Here is a 24,913-nt window from a genome sequence, read left to right as displayed (position 1 = left end):
CAGTATATGACAGCAGCACATTATTTGTACTTGTTTGCTCAAAAGTGATATCATCAAATAACACTCTAATACCCATGCAGAAAAATGATAATGACCATGACAATGATGGGCCCCCACAAGGTCTCATTCCAACAAATCTGGCCCACTACCTAGGCTAATATGAGTTTGACACCCCTGTTCTAAGTGCTTTGTCTCCTCGTTAGAAAGTCTCTGGTCATAGGCTATGTTGTCTTTAATAGGCAAATGATAATATTATGACTAGGCCTGTATGAATTCATAAAACATGGAGGGTATGTTGTCACAGGGAAAACTTGCCCGCATGTCATTTTCTCATCACCATGGATTAAAGTAATTTATCACCAGTAGCCTACATCTTGCAAACATCTTGGGCTAATGGATTTTGTGTATTGCCTTCGCCTGAACAGCTGGGGGCACTAGTGCTCTGAGTTTAAATCCTCTCACTCGGCAACATCAAAAGCAGGAAACAGGAAGTGTGTGCAACAATCAAACGTCGTCATTCCAGATTAAGGAAAGGGAAACTTTTGTTATCATTTTGCGAGATTTTATCAAGTAAACCACCACTATCAATAACACCTTGGATTAAATACCCACAGTATGCCTACACAAGGAGCCTGCAGTTCGACGTTTGTTGTATTCATTGTTGTTATTTGCGCTGTTGTTCAACAAGGAACTTGTGTGACTCCGTCTCCGACATCTCCAACACCTGTTCAGAAGCGTAAGGTTTTCGTTATTTTTGTAAAATTATTGATTGCAGACTGTGTCGCAGCGATGCTTTGTTTTGTTGACCATGCTGTTCTGTTTTTGTTTTTTTTGTTGACAGCTGTCTTGACAGAAATGCATCACACCGTAATGCAGTTAATGTCTTAACCTTACCTTCCTCGTTTGATTGGGACAACCAATTGAGTTTAACACCAGTCAGCTATGTTAACTAAGCTTCGAAAGTTGGCTAATAGGAATGCCTACCATCTTAACTCTTGCTGTGATAATGGGCCATATGTGTTGTTAAATTGTCGACATAGGATGAGACGTTGCATGTTGAATTTATTCACTGAATTGAATAGCTACTGAAAGTTAAAGTGCACACTTGCCATATTCATCTTTGTTGCTAAAGCTGCGTAAATAGCAACTTCATGAATAGCCTAACTATAGTGCATTTGTCTTAGCCATGTCTGCTCGGATGTGACCCTAATGGCCACAATGCTGTTGAGATTAAAGACTTGCAGATGAATTAGACTTGAAATATTTGGGATTTTGTAGTCCTGTCACGAGGCATGTCTCGGCCCATTCGCTCGCAGCTGTTGAGTCAAGAAATAATGCACTTGATGTTGGACCTAAATAATTTTAGCTGCCAAATTGTTTTAAGGCATGTTACTGCCTAGTATACAATGTAATATGAGGAAATGATCCACAGATCTACTTCGCTTACCTTGTGTATCAGGTAGAAGCAAAGAAGCCTTTAGTTAGGCTATGTTCGCTGTAAAGGCTGACTCACAATAACCCCAAATCTCAAACAAATTATAAGGCTTATACAAAGTGAAGGCTACCATTGCAACAATATGTAATTTATTCACATTTTATCACTAGCTTGCAATGTCCGGACATCATGTGAAGACTGTCTTGCCAACGTAACGGTAAGCTCTTATTAGAGGTGTTTAATGATCTGATGATGATTCACCTCATATTTGTGTTTACCTCCTGCTAACACTAATGAATAGTACAAATAAATATTTCCCTCTTCCCTAGTGCCTTTGGTGCATGACCAACAACACATGCAGCCATTACCCGGTGTCTTCCATTATACCACCATCTTCAGTGTGCAGCCTGTCCCAGGCACGATGGGGAGTCTGCTGGGGTGAGTACAGCACCATCTCGCTGGTGCTAAGGGGAGAGAGATAAATGCTTTAGTGATCTGGAGGGAAACGTAGGCATCCAGTAGATTATCTTAGACCGGCCCAATATGGCGCCAAGCGCAATGGAAGTCTTGTTTCTGTCTTACACCCAAGGCAGTGATGAATTTTTTGTCATGCGCTCCAGCTCGGTGTGTCGATTAAAAAAAATAGGTGTGGTCAGGCGCATGATCCAAAAATTGATGTCTTACACTCATAAAAAAATCATTAGGCCACTGACCAAGAAAAACCTAGCAAAAAGCCGGGGTTTTTATTCAGTCATTCGAGCATTATTGGGGTACTTTATGTTTTCGTTTGTAATCCCTTGTCAGTCAATAGAGAAAGTAAATAACTAAAAACTGTTTTGTCTTTACTTATGAGACCATGGTGAAGTTAGTTTCAGTTTGAGAGAGTTCAAGTAATAGATGAGTGCAGATGCATCAGCAATAATCAACTAATCACACACACATTTTAGTAAAGCAAGATTTAGTAGAATCCTGGTGTTGTATACACGGTTTTACATGCAAGCAGATTCTTTCAGATGAGCTGACTGTTAAAATATTAACGCGCTGTTTGATGTTGCACTCCTTGCTCTGATAGGGAATGACAGATGTCACATTCTCATTGGTTTAATGGATGTTGCACACAAAACACACCCATGACTGATTTAAGAAACATAAGAACAACCCTTTTGAACTTTTTACGCCGTCAAGATAGCAATTTTGGACTAGCCACACCTTTTCAGACAATGCGTTTCAGATTGTTAAAATAGAGCCCTAGACATACAGCCTAGCATTCAGAACAAGAGAACATGCATAGGAGACATAGGCCCCACCTAGAATAATCTTTGGACATGGATACTTCTCCCAATTACAGCTCAACAAGTGAAATAAAAAGCAAATTACGCCTTATTTTGTTTAAAAATTTGCATCGCAATTCATTTTTTATCTCAACCGGTTGTACCGGTCAAATTTGTATCGATTTTTAGCTGATTCATGGTGCATTGTTGCATCCCTAATGGTTTTGTATAAATGGTGAAAACAAGTTTCCAATACTACATTGTAAACATGGCACAGCCTGTTGCCCACATCATACAGACTATGACACAATAGCCCCCTCCCCATCGTCGAGCCAAAGCCAGGCCAATTAAGGCTTGTGAAGGCTAATCGCTTCCCCATTATCAGTTCAAAGCCATGGTGCTTGATTTAACCTCCACGAGACCTCCTCAGGTCTACTGCCCCTGGGTTTCTGGTCTATACCACAAAAAAACAGCAACAGCAACTTTTACTTATTCTGATACCATCCAGCGTGATGCTTATGCTGATATCATCCAGCGTGATGACTTTTCTGATATCATCAGAAACTTCCCTTGCTTCACCTGAGCATGACGTTGGCATCAAGGCAGCATTGTGGGGGCGGGCACAACACAGACAGACTGTTTAATGATAGGGATGCAAACGTTTTCTCATTCTTTTATGTTTGAAGCCCTGGTCATTAAGTCGTGTGAACTTGAGTTAGCCTTTTCTCAGCCTGGCTTGACAGTTGGGTTTGAGGGGGTTTTTTGAGTTGGGTTTGTTTTGTGACTACAAGTTACAAAAACTGAAAGAAGGTTTTGGTTTCTTTTGATTTCATTTTTGTTCTGAGATGACATAATAATGCAACACTTTATCTTTAACTTTATCAACACTTTATTTATTTAGCCTACTGTATGTGTCAGAAATTAGTAAAAGTAAAGATGGGGCATTTTTGGAAGCTTAAACAAGACCAGAAAATTGAGCGACCTATGGAAATTAATTCGCCTAAGTAATTGCAAGTAAAGTAACATCAAGAACAAAACTAAATAAAATGGGGAGGAGAGTGCACATGTGGGTTGTGAAAATGATGTATGAAAAAAAGAATGCTATTTTCAAGTCTCATTTCAAGACCGCAAACACTGACCAGAGTCTTAAATGTGTCAGTGCAAACTAGTTAGTTGAATGTGTCAATCAAACTGGCTGTTCCCTTTTGCTAAACATGAGCCACACTGAACCCTGTGTGTGTAACCTTTACACAGGCCTATGGACAAATCTTTGTATCTACACAGAGATTACTAATCACATTTTTGATTAGAATAGAATGAATGGTTTGGGCTAGGCTATGCCTGATGAAGGGGTTAGACGGGTGTATGGTCCTATCAGTCATTTGAATGCAGAACATGTGCTAGGGGTTCACACAGTTGCGGCCTAAGCATATCAAGCCAACGCGACCAGATGCTGATTGCTGGCGGTAGTTTCTCGCTGTGTTGTTGATGTGTTTATCAAGGCTTTGTGGCGAACGCTGTGAACCCAGCCCAGCAGGAAGTCTGCGCTGGCCATCACTCGAGCCGCTGCATGGTGCTGCTCAGTATGCTCGCTGTGTGCTGACTGCAACACTCACACAAATGTTTATGGAGGATTTGGGCGCCAGCAAATTGGATTTTAAACTTTCATTGTGTCGTCAGCAGAACGGCAGCAGTTCAGAAAGGAAAGTATCTAGGTCAGGATTTGCTTTCGATTAGGGACATAGAAACCGAGGCTTTATTTGATGCTATATTAGGTTTCCCCAGGGCCTTCAGTCATTACTCAAAACAAATATCATATTCAAGACTTCACTGATTCAGAACCAAAGCCTGGTCCAAGAATTGACTTGAACTCATCTAAGGATTGTCAGCTGTTTGGTGTTTTCTTTGTGTGTCCCAAAACACACAAGAATAACTGGTACATTTGTCCATGTAGCAGACACTTTGGTCCAAAGCTTACACATGGAGTGACATTCAAGCTACATTGCAAATGGAGGCCATGAAGTAAAAATAATCACTATCTTTTTATTAAATATGAGCTATGACTACAGTACATGGTAATCAGAGGATAGTAAATGCAGGAGTTTAAGTGACCGCCAGGGAAGCAGGCAATTGAACACTGGACATTTATCAAAAGGCACCTCAGCCCTGTCTTAGAAATCTGATCAAATGTCCTGTCTAACTGAACTAAACAGATCAGCCATGATGGGATACCAGCACCTCACACCTTTGTATACATTTCACTAGGCGTGTTCCCTGTGACCAATTATGCATTATGTTGACTTTTCGTTTTGTTGTGTATAGCCAGTAGGCTATTTTCAGTTCTTCCAAGCATTGTAGGCTTAGGTGAAATTACAGCAATTGAAATGGAGAAATCTTGGGACATCATCACATTTATTGAGAAACTAAGCATAAAACCATTGAATGTTTTTTTTTTTTACCGTGGTATCGCTTAGGGTATGGTGAATCGTCTATTTGATTTCACTGGTATTGGTATCGACTTCTACATTTCTGGTATTAACACATCCCTACACAAGTCATAAGGGAAATGTATTACAGAAGTAGCACTATGCTGTATATTCTCAACATGGCAACGGTTGCTTTCAGTCTGATGTCAAAATAGAGCAGAAAGTAATGTATCAAACAAATCCCTTTGTTTGAGGTCTTACAAAAAGGATTTGTCCTGAATCTGCCCTAATAAATCTACTTTCTCTGCATTCCAGGCTCTCAAACAAAAGGGATTGAATGAAGCCCCACTGATTAAGTTTTTCTGATGGTGTAACATCAACTTACAAACAGCAGATGGCAACAGTGGACTTGCAATAGAGTGCTTCACACTGTGTCTTCCAGCACTCGGGTTCAGTGTGCATTCTACACAGCTTCTATAATGTAGCATTTATAGTTTAGGCTACTTCCTTATTTATATATGTGTGTGTGTGTGTGTGTGTGTGTGTGTCTGACCCTAAGGGGGGGGGGGGGGCGGCACATTTGGAGACAATTGCTTTGCAGCTCCATCGCTACCTTGTTCTAGCCAGTGCCTGGCGTGTATGTGTATTTAAATGCAGTAAACCAATTTGTTACACTCGTTATACTTCCTGACACTAAGGCCGTCAGCCCAAAGTTGCAAGGGTGGTTTTCCCGCTCACATGTGCTAGGGGGAAGTGAGACGGCCACCATTCAATCCGAAAAAAGTCATATAACCATTCCATCGACTCCGAAGCTGTTAAGTTAAGGTAAATTAAGCTAAATTAAGCTAAAAAAACCTGCATGGTTCGCCTTTAAAGTATATCCAGGCAGAAACAACATCCAACATGACCCTCGCAAAATGTTTGGTAGGGTGAATTGATTAATGAACTACATTCTACTGCTGACCAATATGACAAACCAAAGCTCAACGGATGACCTTCCCTTGCCAGCCATTTTAAGAGTGCACTTTCAGTCAGGAAATCTATTCTGTGCGCTGTTCTGTGTTCCATGTGATGTGAAGATAACAAAATGGCAAAAGATATTTAACCTATATAAAGTTGATGAAATAATGGATAGTGACCTTCAAAAGTTGTCAGCAGTCTCAGCTCTTATGTTTTTCTAAGGATTCACCTGGCACTCTGGTTGCAGTTTTACTGTTGATGCGTCAGAATAGTGTGTCAGTCTTTGTTTGTCTTTTGGAGACAAGTAATTGCAAGTGTGTTCTTGTGTGTGTGTGTGTGTGTGTGTGTGTGTGTGTGTCCCTCACTTAGTGAACTTCGAGGCTCTGATCATCACCATGGCTGTAGTGGTCGGGACCATCCTGCTGAGCGTGATGGTGTGCTGCTGCTGTTGCTACTGCTGCAGGAAGAGCTCCTCAGGGTACAGTCCTCATCTCTCTCTCTCTCTCTCTCACACACACACACACACACACACACACACACACACACACACATACGCAGGGGCGCTGCTAGGGTTGTATTCCATAGTATGCAAGATGTGCCACCCACCCATGATATTTAAATCAACCCGGCTGCAACTTCAATCAATCTTGACAGAAATACTCACTCATACACACACATACAGACTCACAGAAATACACACACACACACACACACAGTGCTGCAGTCTCTCTTCCCCTCTCATCTCACACTCATATTATGTTAATAGGCCAGGCTCTGGGCTTCAGCTCTGCATCTGCCTCTCTCTCCTCTGCACAGTTATGCTGCTGTGGCCAGACTTTGCCATGCGAGCCATGGGACAAACCCTGTCACTCAGGAATAGGATGAGGTTCTTACATGATCATGTGTCAAATTAGGTCATCGGTCTAATGACTTTGCTATTCAAGGAGTAGCCGATACTCTTGTCCTCAACTTTTCTTTAAAGTACAGTAGTTTATTGTCTGAATTGAAATGTTGAACAGTTGAGTTCACTAGTTGATGAGTGCAAAGAAACGTATGTTGCCTGGTAAAGTAGATGTTTATATGTGTATTTATTATGACCGCCGCGCAGCGAAGCGGCGGTCATATAGGTTTAGTCAGATTTTTTTTTTTTTTTTTTTTCGCATGTCAAAATTTCCGTCAATGATTCCCGGGACACTGAAAGACCGGGGTAGACGAAACTTGGTGGGCATGTAACCCCACATGGATAGCATGGAACCATCGTTTTTCGTTTTGATCTGTGGCCCCCCCGCTGGACTGCACCCCCTGAAAGGAGGGTAGGGCAGACACAGTTTTCTGTGAATATCTCGAGAACCGTAAGGTTTAGGAGGACCATTTTTTTTGTATGTTGATCTCAAGGGGCCATGTCAACCCATTCCATAACCACTCATTTCATGTATAGCGCCACCTAGTTAAACACAAAAAAGTAAAAATGAGGTGTTGTAATCGCAGGTATCTGTGACCTAACATAGTCAAAACTGCACGAAATTGGAAGTGTAGGATCATTATGACACCCTCTGAATACACGCCAAGTTTCGTGGAATTCCGTTCATGGGGGGCCACACAATAAATTAATTTATGTTACTATACACCAACTGGCCTGTAGGTGGCCGGAGACAGTTTTCTGTGAATATCTCGAGAACCGTAGGGCCTAAGAGGTCCACCTTTTTTTTGTATGTTGGTCTTAAGGGGGCATGTCAACCCATCCCATTACCACTTATTTCATGTATAGCGCCACCTAGTTAAAAATGAAAAAGCAAAACATTAGGTGTTTTCATCACAATAACTCTGGCTGACATGGTCAAAACTGCACGACATTGAAAGTGTAGGATCATTATGACACCCTCCGAATGCATGCCAAGTTTTGTGAACTTTCGTTCATGGGGGGCCTTACAATAAAATAATTTATGTGTACATTTACTGACCGTGCACCAACAAGGATTCCCGGGACACTGAAAGACTGGGGTACACGAAACTTGGTGGGCATGTAACCCCACATGGATAGCATGGAACCATCGTTTTTCGTTTTGATCTGTAGCCCCCCCGCTGTACTGGACCCCCCGAAAGGAGGGTAGGGCAGACACAGTTTTCTGTGAATATCTTGAGAACCGTAGGGCCTAGGATGACCAATTTTTTTCGTATGTTTGCCTCCAGGGGTCATGTTAACCCACACACACACACACACACATACATTTTTGTGTCTAGGTGACCAATGACCAAAAGCACTTAGACATTTATGGTGAACATAGTAGACCTCTTGAAGCAGCTCGATTGGGATCGGTGGCTTTGCCAAAAGCACTGATCAGGTTCAGTGTCTGGAATGCTGGCCACAACCAACACAAGTGGGCTTCTTTCCGCTCGATCGATGTCTGTAATCCCTCAGAAGGTGGAAAGATACAGAGAGATGATCTGCTACTGTATGTAGTCTTTCTCACTCTCAAACACACTCACATTCACACTCACAATCACGCTCACACACACTCAAGCACGCACTCACACTCACACTCCGTCACACACACACTCTCGTGTAATCACACTCATCGTCGCCTCTCACTCTCCGCTGCCGTTTGGCCTCTCCTTGCTGGGAGGTGTGCTCCCTGCCTCTCTCCTGTACGTGTCAAGCAGTTCCATATCTGTTCATTTGTCATTAACTCTCCCCTCACACTTAATTAACACTGCGAACACCACACACATACACATTCACACACATGCACACACACACCCCCCCCACCCCCCGATGCAACAACACACCACATTCATTTTCACTGCTGCCCCAGATAAAACTACACTGGGGCTATTTCACCTCCTCTCCTAAAGCCGATGATTTATCCAAACGAGCCTGTCGCAATCCTTTCCAAAGGCTGGACCTGCTGCTTCTCAAGCATCTGCTGGAAGCCACAGGAACAAGGTCATTTATAAGATCGATGGCTCGCGACCTTGACATCTGCAGCAGACGCCCTTCATATCACGGAGTTACTCCTCATTTACACTTTACATCCTGCCTCTGGTTGTGTCTTCCCTCTACATACACATCATTTATTCATTTATGCCAACCCAAGTGACCTTACAGTTTAGAACAGGAATGCTAATTGGCATTTGCTTCCTGGGATGCAGACCAGTGGTTTGAACCGAGGTGTTGGTTGCACCTCTCTCTGCCTGTTGAGCAGTATGTCTGTTGTCAGGTTTGTAAATTAGAAGCCTGCTCAGCTGAGGAGAGCTGACGGGGAATCATGTGACAGGTTTGCCACAGCGGAACCCGGAACAGTCGGGCTGACAAACAGCACAAAGCCTACAAGCTGAGGAAGCATTTTTTATATGTTCCCTAAGGAGCTGCATATTGTAGATTCAAAGGTGGGTAGCTAATGTTTGTTTGTTTGTGTGTTTGTTTGTTTGTTTGTTTAGTAGCCCTGACAGAGATGAGGAGAGGTTGGCCAGAAGACGAGAGGAGGCCCGACAGCGCTCAGATGACCGGTAAGAGTTCAAATCTCTGACCATCCACATAGGCTCACATTAACTAGTGGACATGAAGCATAATGAAGCAGCAAGCACAATTAGCATGTGACCTTGAACTTACACTTGAGAGTGCAACACTAATATTGTGTTAACCCTTAAAGGTGTAGGTTTTTGAACATGCTAAGTTCCGCAACAATTGAAGGTTCTAAAATTCTATGTTGAATTCAATGAACCCAGATATTCTTTAGAACGTTCGTTTCCCAACATTCCCGTCACGGTACTCCTTTGTTTTGCTTTTGATTAATGGCAGGTAAAATGTGTGTTTTTCAAGAAGGTAAAATATATGCAGCAGAATAGGGGAGGGGGGGGGGTGTTTTTGGATATTCAGCAGCTGCTGTTCTTTAATCCTCAACTAGGTTTCCCTTCTATAGAGAGAGGCTTCCGGGGGTAGTTGTTTGTCATTCCATTATGCATATCAGCATCTGAGTTTGGACAGTGAACTCTTGCCATCAAAGTCCTGCTTATAACAAACCTTAGAACACAATGTCCAGACAACGTGCAAGCACATGCACAATGCAGCCACAATGCACAAACACCAGGCCACAACGTGCAAACCTCCAGTTTGTCTCTTATGCGGCTCTACGGCAGAATTTCTACATGTGGCTGTTTGTGTGTAGTAGATTTTCCACATGTGGCTGTTTGTGTGTAGCAGCCTTTCTGGAGGGAGGAAATAGTCTAATGAGGCGTTTTAGACACTCGCTGGCGCGTAAGGATTTTCCATGGCACAGATGTGGGCAGGGTGGGGTGCATTGTGGGTGCTGTGTGTTTTTGTGTGTGTGTGGAGGGGTGGGGTGCACTCGAATGCTCTCTGTGTGTGGGTGTGTGTGTGTGTGTGTGGAGAAGTAGAGTGTTTCCACATCTAAAGTGCAGGAAGACATGTGGGATGTGAGGCCTTCTTATATCCACCTCATCTGGGTACCTGGAGTCAGGTGCCATTAAATGGCACCGTGGCAATTCACTACAAAATCAGATCCACCCTATGAAAGAAGTCCCTCTAGTGCAGGTGAGTGTGGACTGGTAGAAAATGCGTGTGTATGTGTGTGTGTGTGTGCATGCATGTTAAAAGCAGTGTAGCCTACCTCTTACACACTACTCCAGGCTGAGTTTTGCATCATCATCAGAACAGTTGGCTCTAGGGACGTGCCACATCATATCGTTATCGATATACGGGGAGAATTCCTGCCCATGATAATGAATTGATCATATTGTGATGTTAATGATCTAGTTGATGACATGGTTACAGATGAGCTGCAAGGTGGGCAGCTCACAAGCAGAACGAGAGCAAGCATGGCAGAAGGCAGAGTTCAAACTGTAGATAAGGAAGACGATGTTTGATGGTCAGGATTGAATTGACTTTTTTGTGTTTGGACGGTCCCAAGCTGACCCCCAAAAAAAAAACAGTGGCCAATGGTACTATTTTCCCATCGTCATAAATATGATGATATAGTTTCTGAAGTCTGTCATCCATCCCTAGTTGGCTCCCAGTGGGCCATACAAACCATCACAGGAAATCTTGTTCTGCACACTGAGAGAATGGCTATTTTACCATGAAGAAACCCTATAATGTTTTATGTTTACTCAGTCTGTGCCTCCCTCATGGGTGTGATATATCGTACATACGTGTGTGTGTGTGTGTGTGTGAGAGAGACTTCACCTGATAATCACCTGTTGATGAAGTTGCTTCACTCGTCTGCCAGTATAGGCCCTGCAGCGGACATCTGCTGGCTGTGTCCAGCTGACCCCGTAGTCTATCAATCTATTATTCTCTCTCTACCCTTCTCTCTCTCTTTCTCTCCCTCCCTCTCTCTCTCATTCTCTGTCCTCTCTCTGTCTTTATGGTAATCCTTGCCTCCACCCCACTTGTTGATGGTGTGTATAGCTATGCAGAAAAGCTGTGTGTGTGTGTGTGTGTGTGTGTGTCTTCATCTTCGTCAGGCAGATGGCACCCAGGCCGCTGCTGCCTGTCTGTAGAGTGGCGTTGATTGCTCACAGATCACTACCTGGTCATAAAGAGTAGACTGATTTACAGCGGGCTCTTTGTGTGTGTGTGTGGATACCGACTGGATTTACGTCCCGGCACAAAAGACGGCACAAAGCAGCCTGGCTACCCGCCCTCCTGGGCTTCTGGGACGTACGGATGGGGGTGGGGGGGGTTAGGAGAGAGTGATGATGTGTGAACAGACGTTCCTTAGCCTGCCCCCTGGCTGTGAGGCAGGGCCCCATCGAAAACACCGCTGCTGTTGTTGTTTTACGACAGGCCAGTGTGTGTGTGTGGGGAGGGGGGGGGAGTGGAAGACAGGGGTCTACTGGGAGCGTGGGGCAGATTTAAACAAAGACATTAACCCTGCCTCCTAAATAATGCAGCGCCATCTCAGGCAAAGCCACGGCGCCTCTGCAGCACTTCACTGTAGGAGTTGCGCATTGCCCTGCTTTTGTTTTCTGAAACAACAGTAATTCACATGCGGATGAACATGGCAGTGTGGGTATTCTTTACCGTTGATTTGTTTTTTCTATAAAGAGAAATGAATGCCACAGAAGGAGATGACGCATCAGTGACACTTTCTGTGTGTGTGTGATAGAGCATGTGAGAGAGTGAGTGAGATACTCCAAGGGTGTGTGAGATAAAAAAGGCATATGTGTTTAATTGGAGTGAGTCTCTGTGTGTGAGAGATGGAGTGATAGAGAGAGAGAGAGAGAGTGTGTGTGTGTGTGTGTGTGTCTGTGTGTCTGTCTGTGTGTGTGTGTGTGTGTGTGCGCGTGCGCGTGCGCGTGCGTGTGCGTGTGTGTGTGCGCGAGCGTGCGCTCAGTGTATCAGTGCCTGCCACCCCCCCCGCCCTTGTGTGTGTCCTGTGTAGCCATCAGAAGTGCTGATGCTCAGGGAGTGGCGTGGACGATAATGACTGACGGTCAGAAAGTGTGAAAAGCGCGGTGCAAAGCCAAAGTGACAGGTGCGGCACTGAGCAGCCGGGCTGTGGCAGGGGATCGGTCACTGGAGTCGCGTGCAACACTCTAGGACAGAGTGTGTGTGTGTGTTTGGGGGGTCCCGTAAACACTCTCACATGGTTACTGTCCAGCCCATCACTGAAAACTTTGCAGATGAGACCCTCAAACACTCACACACACTTCCTGTCTGTCCCGTCCCTGGAAGCTTTGCAGATGAGGCTGTCCTGATGCCTAAACTGACAATGAATGAGCCTCACGTTATGCTTTTAAAGTCCAAGTCCAACGCTCAAATTGTTTGAGGCCAGCGCCAACTGTTCCGCTGTTGAATCATAACAAACAGTAGGAAATCTGCTGTTTGCCACTGGTCAATGTGATCCACGCCTTATCGTCCATCCTGTCACTACAAACTCCTCAAAAGAGACTGGTAGTGTTCTTTTGCGTTGTCATGTGTGAGGTTGAAGTGGACATTGCTTTGGTCAGAGGAAAATGCTAGTTTGTGCAGTGACATTTACAGCTGGGACCAGCGTGTGTTGCTATTGTCTCGTGAAATTGGACCCTAAAGTCTATGAAATGTACCTAATGCAGAGGTTCTCAAAGTGTGGGGTGGGCCCCACTAGTGGGGAATAGAGGCATGACCGGTGTGGCACAATCAACAGTAGGAATTGTATTTATATTTGTGCTTATCTTTAATAATGCCTCTCTTTTTTGACAAGGAAGATCATAGATTGAAAACAAAATAGCCACGCACAAACACAAGTGTCATAAACAAACTGACATATGAATTAAAATGACATGATGACTGATCCAGCGGACCGGAAATGTAACGTTGAACCTGAAAGTAATTGTGGTGAATAATTACTTAATATTAATCTTAGACTGGCAAACTTCAGGAAAAACTCAGGAATCAGGTTTATTCTGTTACAAGCAGAGAGGGTACAAAAAAATGGTCTATGGTCTGTTGGATCAACCTCTCTCTCTTTCAGTTCTCCATGTTCTAATCTTAGTCTTCTTCTTAGTCTGACAAACATTGCAGTTTAGTTACTTTTGTATGGGTTAAACAAAGGAAACCCATGGCAGCAAAACAATCCCACGTGATTGGTTCTCCACTTGGCATCAGACACACCTACTCACACCCACTTCACACCTATCTGAATAGCATGAGGAGAGATATCTTGTATATCAGAAATATCACTTATAGAATGTTCCAAACATTCTCACAATCAAATCATTACAATCCTTGTACTGAGACTATTACAATGATACCAGACATGAATATATTTACATTTTATGACACATGGATACATTATATCAAGGTATCATCCTTTGTCTTGTGGACCCTTAGAACCAGTACATTAGCATTTCATTAGGGGAAGGGGAGGGTGTCTTTGTTTTAAACCAAGAAGGGCCACATGGCCAACTGAAACTAGTCTAGAAATTAAATTATTATTAATTTTAAGCGTACAATTATTGCTATCAAACCAAAATGCAAAAACAATATTTTAACATCCATTTTGCTGGGTTGATAGTGTCAGGTGGGGCTTAAAAATTCCCCACCTCCAACGTGTGGAATGACAGAAAAAGTTTGAGAACTACTGACCTAATGTAATAATAGTCCTCGGTGTCATGCTGCCAGAAAAGTTCACCCTGTTCTAAAAGTAAACTGATGACATAATGACCGCTTCCCATGTGTGGTCACCATAACCTGCCCTGTGGTCACTCTGCTGCCTCTCTCTGTTCCCCTCGCAGGAGAGTCGACAGGAAGGCTCGTCATGATGAGATCCGCAAGAAGTATGGTATGTACCATTTCCTCATGCGCTCACACACACTCACACAAAAGAAGTATGGTATGTACCAGTTCCTCACAGGCTTTTATACACACACACACACACACACACACACACACACACACACACACACACACACACACACACACACACACACACACACACACACACACACACACACACACACACACACAAAGTATGGTATGTACCAGTTTCCACTTACTGCCTGTTCAGCAACACCCACACTCAGAACCTCACACTCAGCATTGTCCAGTTCTCCTCCACACAGCTACTAAGCCCCACACATCTGTATGGTACTGAATTACTCATATTTATTTACTTTTAATACAGGGCGAATACAATGGAAGAATACAATGCAGATTTTTGTGTTTAAGGTCAATGACGGATAAGGTTTTTCAACAGGCCAAATTTAAAATTCTAAAAATAAGAATTTCTGTTTCAATTGTTAAAACATTAAGAATGTTGGGTATATGAAAATCCATATAAAAATTTCAAGTAATGTGATTTTAGTGTTTTTTCATGAGAATGAATTGGTTGCGGCCTTAAAAAATGTCATGTGGTGCGACCATAGATTATCTTTAAATTAAATGTATTTCCTTAACATGCTTAAAAGTTTGTTTACAAGTTCTTAATAATATGAACTGTTTAGAAACAAAGTATTTACATTTCTTTACTTTTTGTGAATATTGGACTGATATTTTTGTTCTATAATGTCATTGTCACCTTATAAAATACATTTAGAACCCTTATTTTTCCTGTAAGTTTTATAAAACTGATGGAAAAGTCTGAAAAATAGCATTGACTTAAACATACTATATGACTGATTAATAATTTAACCACAGAAATTTTATTTTTCATTTTGAATTTAACACAGTTATTGCTATTATTGGTTGCACCACATGATAAGTGGTCGCACCAAATGACTCAAGGATCTCATATTGTTAAAAATATAAGTAGAGAGATCAATAAACTGTTATATTTTCATTTCATGAGGGTAATATAGTGCTTGCAAAGCAAAAAAAAAACAATTAAATAAAAAATAAAAGTTTTACACAAAGTAAAAGATTTTTAAGTTGCTAATGATGTTGAACATGTCCATATATTGGTAAAGGTATAAAAAGATAAGCTTTGTGAGGGCATTTGAATTATAGAAGGTGATGAAAACAAACACACATAGAAAGAAACAAATAAGTGTAGACAGCTTAAGGGAGAAAATGAGGTAAAAGCGTGTGAGTGATCGAGGGGATAAACAGAAGAAATTCAGGACATAAAGTGAATGGGATTTAGCAGATGATTTTAAGAGATGGGGCAGGAGAAGATATTAAGATAGACAAAAGTGCAGGGTTGGATGGAAAGGAAGAGATAATAAAAGATAAAGAAATTAAAAGATAGACAGACAGACAGACTAACAATGGCAGAATGAAAGCTTTTTTGAGTAAAAGAGTGAGACATAGAAGTTAGGCTAACTAGATGGGGAGGCTAGAAGACAGACAGATGATGGATAAAGATAGATAGATAGTATGATAGATAGGTAGTGTGATAGATTAATAGTGTGATAGATAGCATGATTGTGTGATAGATAGTGATCTGTGATTGATAGTGTGTTAGTGGGATAGTTAGCGTGATAGATATATTGTGATAGATACAGCGATGAAGAGAGTAATAGGCCTAGTATTTTAACAGATAGAGATAGAGAGAAAGAGTGAGTGTGTGTCTGTGTGTATGTGTGTGTGTGAGAGAGAGAGAGAGAGAGATTGTGTGTATGTGTGTGAGTGTGTGTGAGTGTGTGTGTGTGTGTGTGTGTGTGAGCGTGTGAGAGTGTGTGAGAGTGTGTGTGTGAGAGAGAGAGAGACACAGACACAGACACAGACAGAAATGAAATGGGGAAGTTTTCAGAGCAAACAAACTTAAACAAAAAAAGATGATTAAACAAATGTGATGATGTTGCCCAATCATCACTAATAATATAACAAATAAAAACAATAAAATAATGTGAAACAAAACAAAAATAATGGTAATAAAATCCTATATTACAGTGTTAATGCCCCTCACCGCCACATACATAGTGATAGCCTATTTTTATGATGTTGATAATAAGTGAAATATATCTTTCTTGCTGAACAGAACACAGTGGGAGGGATAAATGATTATTAAATGTACATTTACCAAAGTAAACTTACATGTAAAATGATTTGTATTTACATTTTTGTCATTATAATGTACCAAGAGTAAATGTAAACGTTTTTTTCTGAAATCTTTGAAAATGTACTCTGAATGTATAAAAATTGATTCCATATAACACTAAAATAAATTGCATAGGCATATAAATCCTAAATTAAATGTAAAACCACACAAAAATGCATTTTGTAATAGTCGCACCACATGATGTTTGGTCGCACCACATGACATTTTCAACTTAAGATCAAATTTACAGGCACAAAATTGACCACCTACTCATAACAAACTTGATTCCTCTAAAAGGTCACTATTTCATTTCTAATCAAAAAATAAATTTGAACAAATAAATTAATATTCATTGTATTGTTGAGGTCATACCACATGACGTCCAAATTTGGCAACTTCTTGCCAGCTGTTATTTAAGCTATGTTTTTCCAAATATAAGAGATAATTACAAACTTGTTTGCTGCCCCAATGGGTGCCTGGCAAACTAGTTTATGAATGCAACTTAAGATCTTTGAATTAATTTTAAAATAAAAGTCTCAAAATGGCAGTTTCTTGATGGTTGCACCACATGATATTTGATTAAGTTGACATCTTCGGACAAAGTTTGTTTGTATAATAGGATGGACATAAAAATAAAAAATGCTGTGTCATTTCTACACAGCTACAAAACACTTTTGAAAAAATGCCAGATAGAGCAGAAAGCACATTTGAATAGATTCAGTGTAATTTTAAAGAAGTTTCCCAAACAGCAGTCATGGTCGGACAGTCGCACCACATGATATTTTGATACTTCACATAAGAGAAAAATTAAAAATACCTAAAGATTTTTCAAAAGGTAAAGTGGTTACAAATATGGGAGTGCTCCCACATATATATGGTGTGTCTTCAGGCATTCAAACCTTTTATAAACTTAAAAAATGCTGTTGGACAGAAAATCTGGACGTCACTTTCAGGTATAGAAGTGGCATAATATTTAACAGTAACTTGCTGAGATGCAGCTTAGTTCAGTAACTAACATTTTCTTCATGGCTCTGCCTTGTAAACCCGCACAACCACGTAGTAGATCTTATTTTATTGGCCTGGTTAAATTCATCAAGTTGCTTTTATTATAGGTGCTAAATCCAGAACACAAGAGAGAAAATGGCTCTGGCTGATCATGTCACATCACATAAATATGTGAATAAATGCAGCAACCATGGTTATGTTGCCACTTGGCCTAGATCCATACAAACAGAGGCTCAGCCATAGAGTAATCCTCCCTCTACTCATCTCTGTGCTGTCTGCACTCTGCTGCAGCTAATGCAATGCGTGACTGGTGCCTCCCAGCAGCGTAGTTGTCCTCCGTCAAGGCATCATCTCAGCTTTCTGTGTGATGGTGGGAAAGAGGAGCTCTCTCTCATTCGCCCCTGGGCCCTGTGTCACCTCACGGCCGAGCATTACCACCACCATGATGACACACACACACACGCACACACGCACACACGCACACACACCTCCTCAACCACGACACAATGGATGTGCTCCCCCATCCCCCCCCCTCGATCGACAGGTTTTCCTTCAGCTGCATTTAATCGATGTGAACACGGCGTAGTATTATGTCGAGGCACCTCAGGGAGAGCGTAGCCCGTCATGTTTATGAGCAGGCAGCCCCGCACCGTGGGGGGCAGAGTTGCCTACAAGATGTCTGCGTACGCCACCCCTCTCTCTGTGGTGCAGATTCACACGACGTGGTCACACTCGAGGAGGAGGTCAAGGGTCAAGGAGCCATCGTAAGCAGGCGCCATGTTTGTCAGGTCATGGCCCAGCAAGTGTTTGTGCTTTGCCTTTTCAGCAATAGCAGTCGTCTCTAATGAGCTGTGAGCATTAATTGCACACACAGGGTTACCAGAGGCCACGTGCATTACAGACATGATCGAGCTTCCCAATTAGTGCTAGCCGTTAACGTTAGCCGCGCAGGAGTCATGGCCACTCTGTGGGGCCTGAGGGCATGACTCACTGACCTGACAGTCAACAAGAGGCCTCCTGGTGTGGCGGTCAAGGGCTGGCCTTGAGGGGTCAATAAGGCCCCTTGATGGCTAAAAAGTGAAGCACCAGACGAGGAAGGGCTGGGAGAGAACTGGGGTGGGGGGGGGTCACCTCTTCCACATGTGGTTTTGGAAGGGCTGCTCAAAGGGCCAGCATAAATCTACCACGACCTTGAACGCAGCGAGGGGAGGTCAGAGAAGTGAAAATATAGCCTAGTTTCACTTCACTCCTGCAGCCTCCTTTTCTTAACTCTTCCCTTGAGTGGAGGTGTGTAGGTCTGGGTGTGTAAGAGGACAGGGCATGTTCCCTGGGCAGGGTCATCTACACTGACCTGTAGAAGATGGGCATTAGCAGCAGTGGGAAGGCCAAGGAGAGTAGAAGGAGAGAGCTGGAGTGGGGAGTGGGAGCAAGACCTCCAGGCGGAGATGAAGGAATAGAGGGCGATGAGAGAGAGGTGCACAGAAAAGGAGCACACGGGAGTGTTTCAGGTGCACCTATGCACACACACACACACGCACACACATACACACACATACGCACACACACGCACACACACACATACACACACACACGCACACGCACCTTTGCAGTCACGCTCTTGGCCACTTGCTTGTGTGTGTGTGTGTCTGTGTGTGTGTCTGTGTGTGTGTCTGTGTGTGTGTCTGTGTGTGTGTGTGTGTGTGTGTATCTGTGTGTGCATGTGCGTGTTTGTGTGTGTGTGTGTGTGGCTTGCATTAAAAAGAAAGCAGAACAGGGAGTGAGCTGGTCGCAGGGTGTTCAAAGGGGGATCAAACACAGCATGGCTCTTCTCAGGCAGGTGATGCTGCTCTACCGCAGCCATTACTCACTCTCCTCCTTCTCCCTCCCTCTTTCTCTCACCTGCAGGGAGGTTTTGATCATCTTTCCCCCTGCATCAAGTAGGAGGTTCCAAAATGATGGCGTGTGAACAACTCTCTTTTCTTGCCTCCTGCTTTCTCTTTCTGCTCTCTGCTCTTTTTTTTAAAATTCTCTTTTGTTTTTTTAAATTCTATTTTTTCTCTCCCACTCCTTCCACCGACCTCCTGTCAGTTCATTTTCCTTAGACTGAAAGGTTAGGTGTGGCTTGTGGCTCTCCTGTCTAGCAGAGAGGTGAACAAGACAAGGTAAGGGGACGGGGGTGGGGGGGGGGGGACAAGGTAGCGTCCCTTTTGGGTTCAGCGCTAAATAGTAGTCGCCGCCACTGCAGCAAACCGGTGGTATGCCGCGCCGCGCACGTCATTGAAAATGATGGGTGTGGGAGCGCAGCGGTGCCGTTGTCGTGTCCTATGCGTAAGCGCATTAAGGATGAGGTTGTGCTGAAATGGGGCCACAGAGTAGTGCTGTGCCCAATACCGCAGCAGGATCGCTGGAGAGAGCAACACAAGCAGTAGTGTCCCTGAGGTATGAGCCCATATGAGCCATGTTTCTGTGAGGTGGGGCTGAGCGATTTGGGGAAAATATCGAATTGCAATTTTTTCTGACAGATATGGCGATTGCAATTTGATTTGCAACGGAAGTCCAGCTTCAGTCCACAGCCACTATATAATACATCTGAAACATGTGTTGAAGCATTACCAATTTGATAACATCGAATTATAGACAGCTATGTATCCAAGGATGAAAACAAAACTCTATACAAGATACTTCTAAACATAGCTTTAAGATGGGCCAGATCTGATTAGTTAGCATTACATTAAGCTGACGCTTTTTAACCAAAGAGACTTACAACATGGTAATCAATTTAAACTTTTTAAAACAATTATCCCAACAAATCTAAAATAATTTAAAACAATTTAAAAGGTAGAGTACAAAAGAACAAGTTAGTGCATCAGTGAGTGCTGTTTTCATACAGTCAAGTGTCATTTCTAGTCAGTTGAAAAGTGCTAGAATTAGCAAGGCTAGTTGTAAGCATGCAGAGCACGGTACCTCTGATTGATGCGCATGACTGTCTGTCACATAAGGACAACATGGATTTTAAAATATATATGTGACATGGTGGACCATACGGAGTCACTAACTACACAATTAATTACAGCCTTTGCGATTTGCTAATTGTGTCAGTTCAAATTGTGATTTGTCTTCGATTTCTATTCATCTTTCAGCCCTACTCTGTGTTGTAGGTTTATACAGCAGTCCCTAAGATAAGCTAGACAGTACTCTGTTCCAGTTAATAGATGTTGCATGAAGACTTACAATAGCATTTGTTTATTAACATAATGGTGCTATAATATTAGCATTGTGGTGGTGAATACATTCATTTTGGTCTTCATGTTAATGAATGTATCTATACAATACTATGCATTTTTATGGGAAGCTTCTGGTTAAATGGTGCAGTCTTCATTCTGTATATTTTCCTTCCTGTTTTGGAGGGTTTGGTTGAGTTTGATATGCGGAGATAGCACCTCATTGGTATAGTTTTGATGTTTACAGGGGCAATATCTAAAAGGTTTGTGGTGAGTCTACAGTACGTATGTTGAACCATTTCTTTACCAAACCATCTGCCACTGATTAAACACCCACAGAATTAAGGAGAAACCTTACTAGAGTAGAATGTACAGTGAGGTCTTTGAGTTGTGGATCTGGAACAGAAAAATACCCAGATGTTCGTTATCTCTGTTAGTTTGTTTGTTTATTTGTTTATGTGTGATGTTATTGACCTGAAACACATCTGCACCAACACCAATCTTTAGTTCACTTAGCCCAGTCTAATCTTTACCCTGCTTTTTAATTAGTGGCCAAAAGAAATCAATTAATTACTGAGGTATTCATCATGGTTTGGAATGAGCTCAAAGGCTTTTCCAAATGAAGTACACGTGTGATGAGAGTCAACATAATGCAGGGGAAGTCTGCTATGCAATGGACAGCAAACACAACCTTATTGTGAAACAGCTGCTTTTGTAGTAACTGCATGTTGCAGTGGCCATTGAAATGAAAAATCATTGTGTCTGCTTGATTGATAGTATTGATCTATGTGTGTCAAAGATTGAAAGCAAGGACATTTTTTTTACACAGATGCATGTTTGTCCTATGTTTGTATCTGTGTTTGTGTGTGTGTACGTGTACATGTGCATTGTTATGTAGGTGGCATTGCTTGAATGATGATGACCATCCATCATTTTGTATAATGCCTTTGTCTGAATATGTTGAGTGTTGTGCTTGCGTTTGCATATGTATGGGTGTCTGTGGGGCAGACTTGCATGTATGTCGGAATTAGCCTGTGGCCCATTACAGTATGTGTGTGAGGGTGAAGTGTGTGTGTGTTTGTGTGTCTGTGTCTGTGTGTGCGGAAAGTGTGACAGTATGATGGATGAAGTCCTGCTCAGTGTTCCTCCTGCCCTCAGCAGCGTGTGTGTGGACACACACACACATACACACACACACACACACACACACATACACACACACACACGTCAGGCCACTCCAGGACAGAGACTCCTCTGCCAAACTCTCTCTCAAATTACCCGGCAGTCCACGGGGCCCCTCAGCCTGTCTTCTTACTGAAGGACACACTAATGAGACTCCCTTAAAACACACACACACACACAAACGTATGCTCCTTCGCCTGAGTTCCCATTCCTTGTGCAACTCACTCAAAGTGATGTCACCCCCAAATGAAAAAGTGTCCTTTCTCCAGATCCCTGAGCTAATAGCAGTGGCAGAATGATCCCACTTTGAAGAAGAGACGTGTCCCTGACCTGAGTCCCTCGCTTCCACAACCATGTCCCATTTGGGTGTGCTGTGTTGTGTGTGTGTGTTGTGTGTTTGTGTGTGTGTGTTCGCTGTGTGTTTGTGTGTGTGTGTTCGCTGTGTGTTTGTGTGTGTGTTTGTGTGTGTGTGTTTGTGTGTGTGTGTTTGTGTGTGTGTGTGTTTGAAGCATCTGTGTGTGTGGGTCTATGAAGTATAGGTGTGTGTGTGTGTGTGTGTGTGTGGCGGACCTGGTGCATGATTAAAGCCCATTGACATGCTGATGCATCATACCTGCTGCCAGGGGGCTAGCGTTAGCGAGGCATGAGCAGAAATCTAGAAATCTTGCCCTCGTCCACCCACCCTACCACTTCTACCCTTTTCAAAATACTGGATGGAGTGGACACAGAATTGGGCAAATACCAACATCCCTGAAGTGTCCGTCTGGCTTTAATCAGCGCCTCATCCTCTGGCCTTAGCTGTGGTGTCGGGTGTAATGAATGCGAATGAGCTTTGCCACCAAGGGGGTTCCATAAAGCTCACGAATGCTTTTGAATTAGACTTGCATTCAGATGATTTGCCTACCTGCTAATTGAACCTCTACGGATAAACCCTGATAACCTTGGAATGATGAAGAGGTAATCATTTAACCAAGCCTGGAATATTTGTAGTAAGGTATGGTTTTATGAACAAAATGAAAGAGGAAAGAGTTATTTTTAGTTAGTTTCATGGGAATACATATTTTGACGTTGACAGGAACGCAGGGGAGCTAACACTGGGCTGGGAAGTGGGACGCATGCTTACTGAGCCACATTCTGACGTCTTTCCTCCTCGTGTTCCTCTCTGTCCCCCTGCAGGTCTGGTTCCCGACGCCGACCACCCGTACAGCAAGTTCGAGAACGAGTAAAGCAGAGAAGCCACAGCGGCACAGGAAAAGCACCGGGAGAGGCCGCACACTTTCTCCAGACGTCCGCCATGCCTCCGTCTGGTCTTCGTGCCAGTGGAGCTAGTCTGGTTTTGTTTTGTTTTGTTTTCTTTTTCTGACTGAGAGGGGTGGGGAGGGGTTGCTGCCACACCCAGCCTCCGGTGTTCCTGATTGACCATTCACCAGTTAGCGTGTCTCTTTTAAAAAATCTCTCCTTACTGTGTTTCTTTTAGTTTGTTGTCTGCTAACTTTTTGAATGAAGGTGTTGCTGAAATTGAAGACTGTTGCAAATGGCCTTGCTGATGACATTGTTGTTTAGGAAAGGTGATCTCAAGATTTTGAAAGAAAAAAAAAAAAACGATTCTGCATGTCACCTTTTGTGTTTTGCTTTTTGAATTGTTTTGGCGTGTGTGTGCGTGTGTGTGTGTGTGCGTGCGTGCGTGCGTGCGTGTGTGCGTGCGTGTGTGTGTGTGTGTGTGAGGATGGGTGGATGATTGGATGTATCTGTTCTCAGCATCACCTTGGTAGTTCAGTTTTGCACCAGCTGTATTTAAAATAATCCATGCTCTTATTTTGACTGTTTCCTAATTAAAATGTTGATCATGTTTTAAAATTAAAGTCTGGTGAGCACTTTTTTCTATTCAACATTTCCTTTGTGCTCAAAGGTTAAAAAACACACAATTTCATTGTCAAAGTCTGCAAATGTGTCAGCTTTCAGTTATTTATAGCTTGAAAACTAACTGATGATACTGTGTAATTATACTGAAAACTTGGAGGAGTAGAGATTTCATTACATTTATGACTTAAGCACAGGCATAGGACTCGGAGATTGCCATCTCCTGTTGATGGATTTGTGGTGTTCATCATCGTGATGTTCTTTTTAATACCCTATGCTCTTTCTTCCATCAACTCCCTGAAAAAGAGAATGCCTACAGTTCTGTAAGAAATGGAGATGATGATTCTTTTTATCGTCTTTATTGTCTATAACGTGTCATAAGTTTGAAACTGTATTTTCCCGTTTTCAATACAGACTTCCTGTAATGTAGTTAGTAGCACCTCAGGAAAAGCGGCGATAATCAAAAACCACTAGCGCGTGAAAGCGTATCCCTAATGGCATACCAGCGATGGGCATATTCCCACCTTAATACAGACCTCCTGACCCTGTAGCCGCAGGATGCCTCATAAAAAAACGAATGCCCATTTATCAGCCCGACCCTTCCGGGCGCACTAGGGTTAAATGTGACCCGCTAGGGCTGCGGTGAAATTGGGAGAGGGTAACTTGTCTTCCTAACGACCTTCTTCTTGCCCTTTGCGCCGGTACGTGCTCATCCATGACACTAAACTGTTGCAGAATTTGGAGGCCTAAAGGCCCTTTTAAATATGAACAAGTTGATCCATCTGTGACAGAGGTGCTGCTATTTTTTATATCAGTTGGATTGGGGACTGCCTGGTGACGTGATCCTTCCGCGCAATCAGCATTGCAGGACGCTCGACTGCACACAATGCTGTCTGTGGCAACTGGCGATGCATTTGGTCTCTTTGGCTTATCATCTCTCTTTAAGCGTTTGCATTATTTTATTACTTCACAAAGGCTCTAAGGGTTCCTTACTTGTACATTGACAATGCGTAATGTGCTATGCTGGTGTCATTCGACCTCTCAACACGTCTGGTGACTCCATACATTTTGA

The 24,913-nt window shown here is 42.8% G+C and overlaps 1 protein-coding gene across 2 annotated transcripts; it reads left to right on the top strand.

Annotated features, from left to right (window-relative positions):
* The first annotated feature begins 483 nt into the window (after positions 1-483).
* Positions 484-23,843, top strand: LOC143119233 (pituitary tumor-transforming gene 1 protein-interacting protein). Of its 2 annotated transcripts, none has more exons than XM_076280595.1 (7): positions 484-736; positions 1,606-1,652; positions 1,765-1,873; positions 6,462-6,570; positions 9,534-9,599; positions 14,331-14,377; positions 23,158-23,843. In XM_076280595.1, the coding sequence occupies exons 1-7, from the start codon at positions 616-618 to the stop codon at positions 23,205-23,207; spliced, it is 549 nt and encodes a 182-aa protein (XP_076136710.1). In that variant the 5' UTR covers positions 484-615; the 3' UTR covers positions 23,208-23,843. The 2 variants fall into 2 exon arrangements, with proteins under 2 accessions (XP_076136710.1, XP_076136709.1); XM_076280594.1 differs by having other exon boundaries at positions 9,531-9,599.
* Positions 23,844-24,913: the final 1,070 nt, after the last annotated feature.

The sequence above is a fragment of the Alosa pseudoharengus genome, unplaced genomic scaffold (assembly GCF_046254945.1).
Source record: "Alosa pseudoharengus isolate Yale_2024_CS ecotype anadromous, Long Island Sound unplaced genomic scaffold, YU_APseudo_1.1 YU_APseudo_1.1_scf_12, whole genome shotgun sequence".
Classification (NCBI taxonomy): Eukaryota; Metazoa; Chordata; class Actinopteri; order Clupeiformes; family Clupeidae; genus Alosa; species Alosa pseudoharengus.
This window is presented reverse-complemented; position numbering and strand designations above follow the sequence as displayed.

What these genes read in the sequence shown, in the direction of transcription:
- LOC143119233 (XM_076280594.1), top strand. Translation starts at nt 616, where the DNA reads ATGCCTACACAAGGAGCCTGCAGTTCGACGTTTGTTGTATTCATTGTT. An exon ending in CGACAGCGCTCAGATGACCG is followed by an intron (nt 9,600 to 14,330) that starts GTAAGAGTTCAA and finishes TTCCCCTCGCAG; the next exon opens with GAGAGTCGACAGGAAGGCTC. An exon ending in TGAGATCCGCAAGAAGTATG is followed by an intron (nt 14,378 to 23,157) that starts GTATGTACCATT and finishes GTCCCCCTGCAG; the next exon opens with GTCTGGTTCCCGACGCCGAC.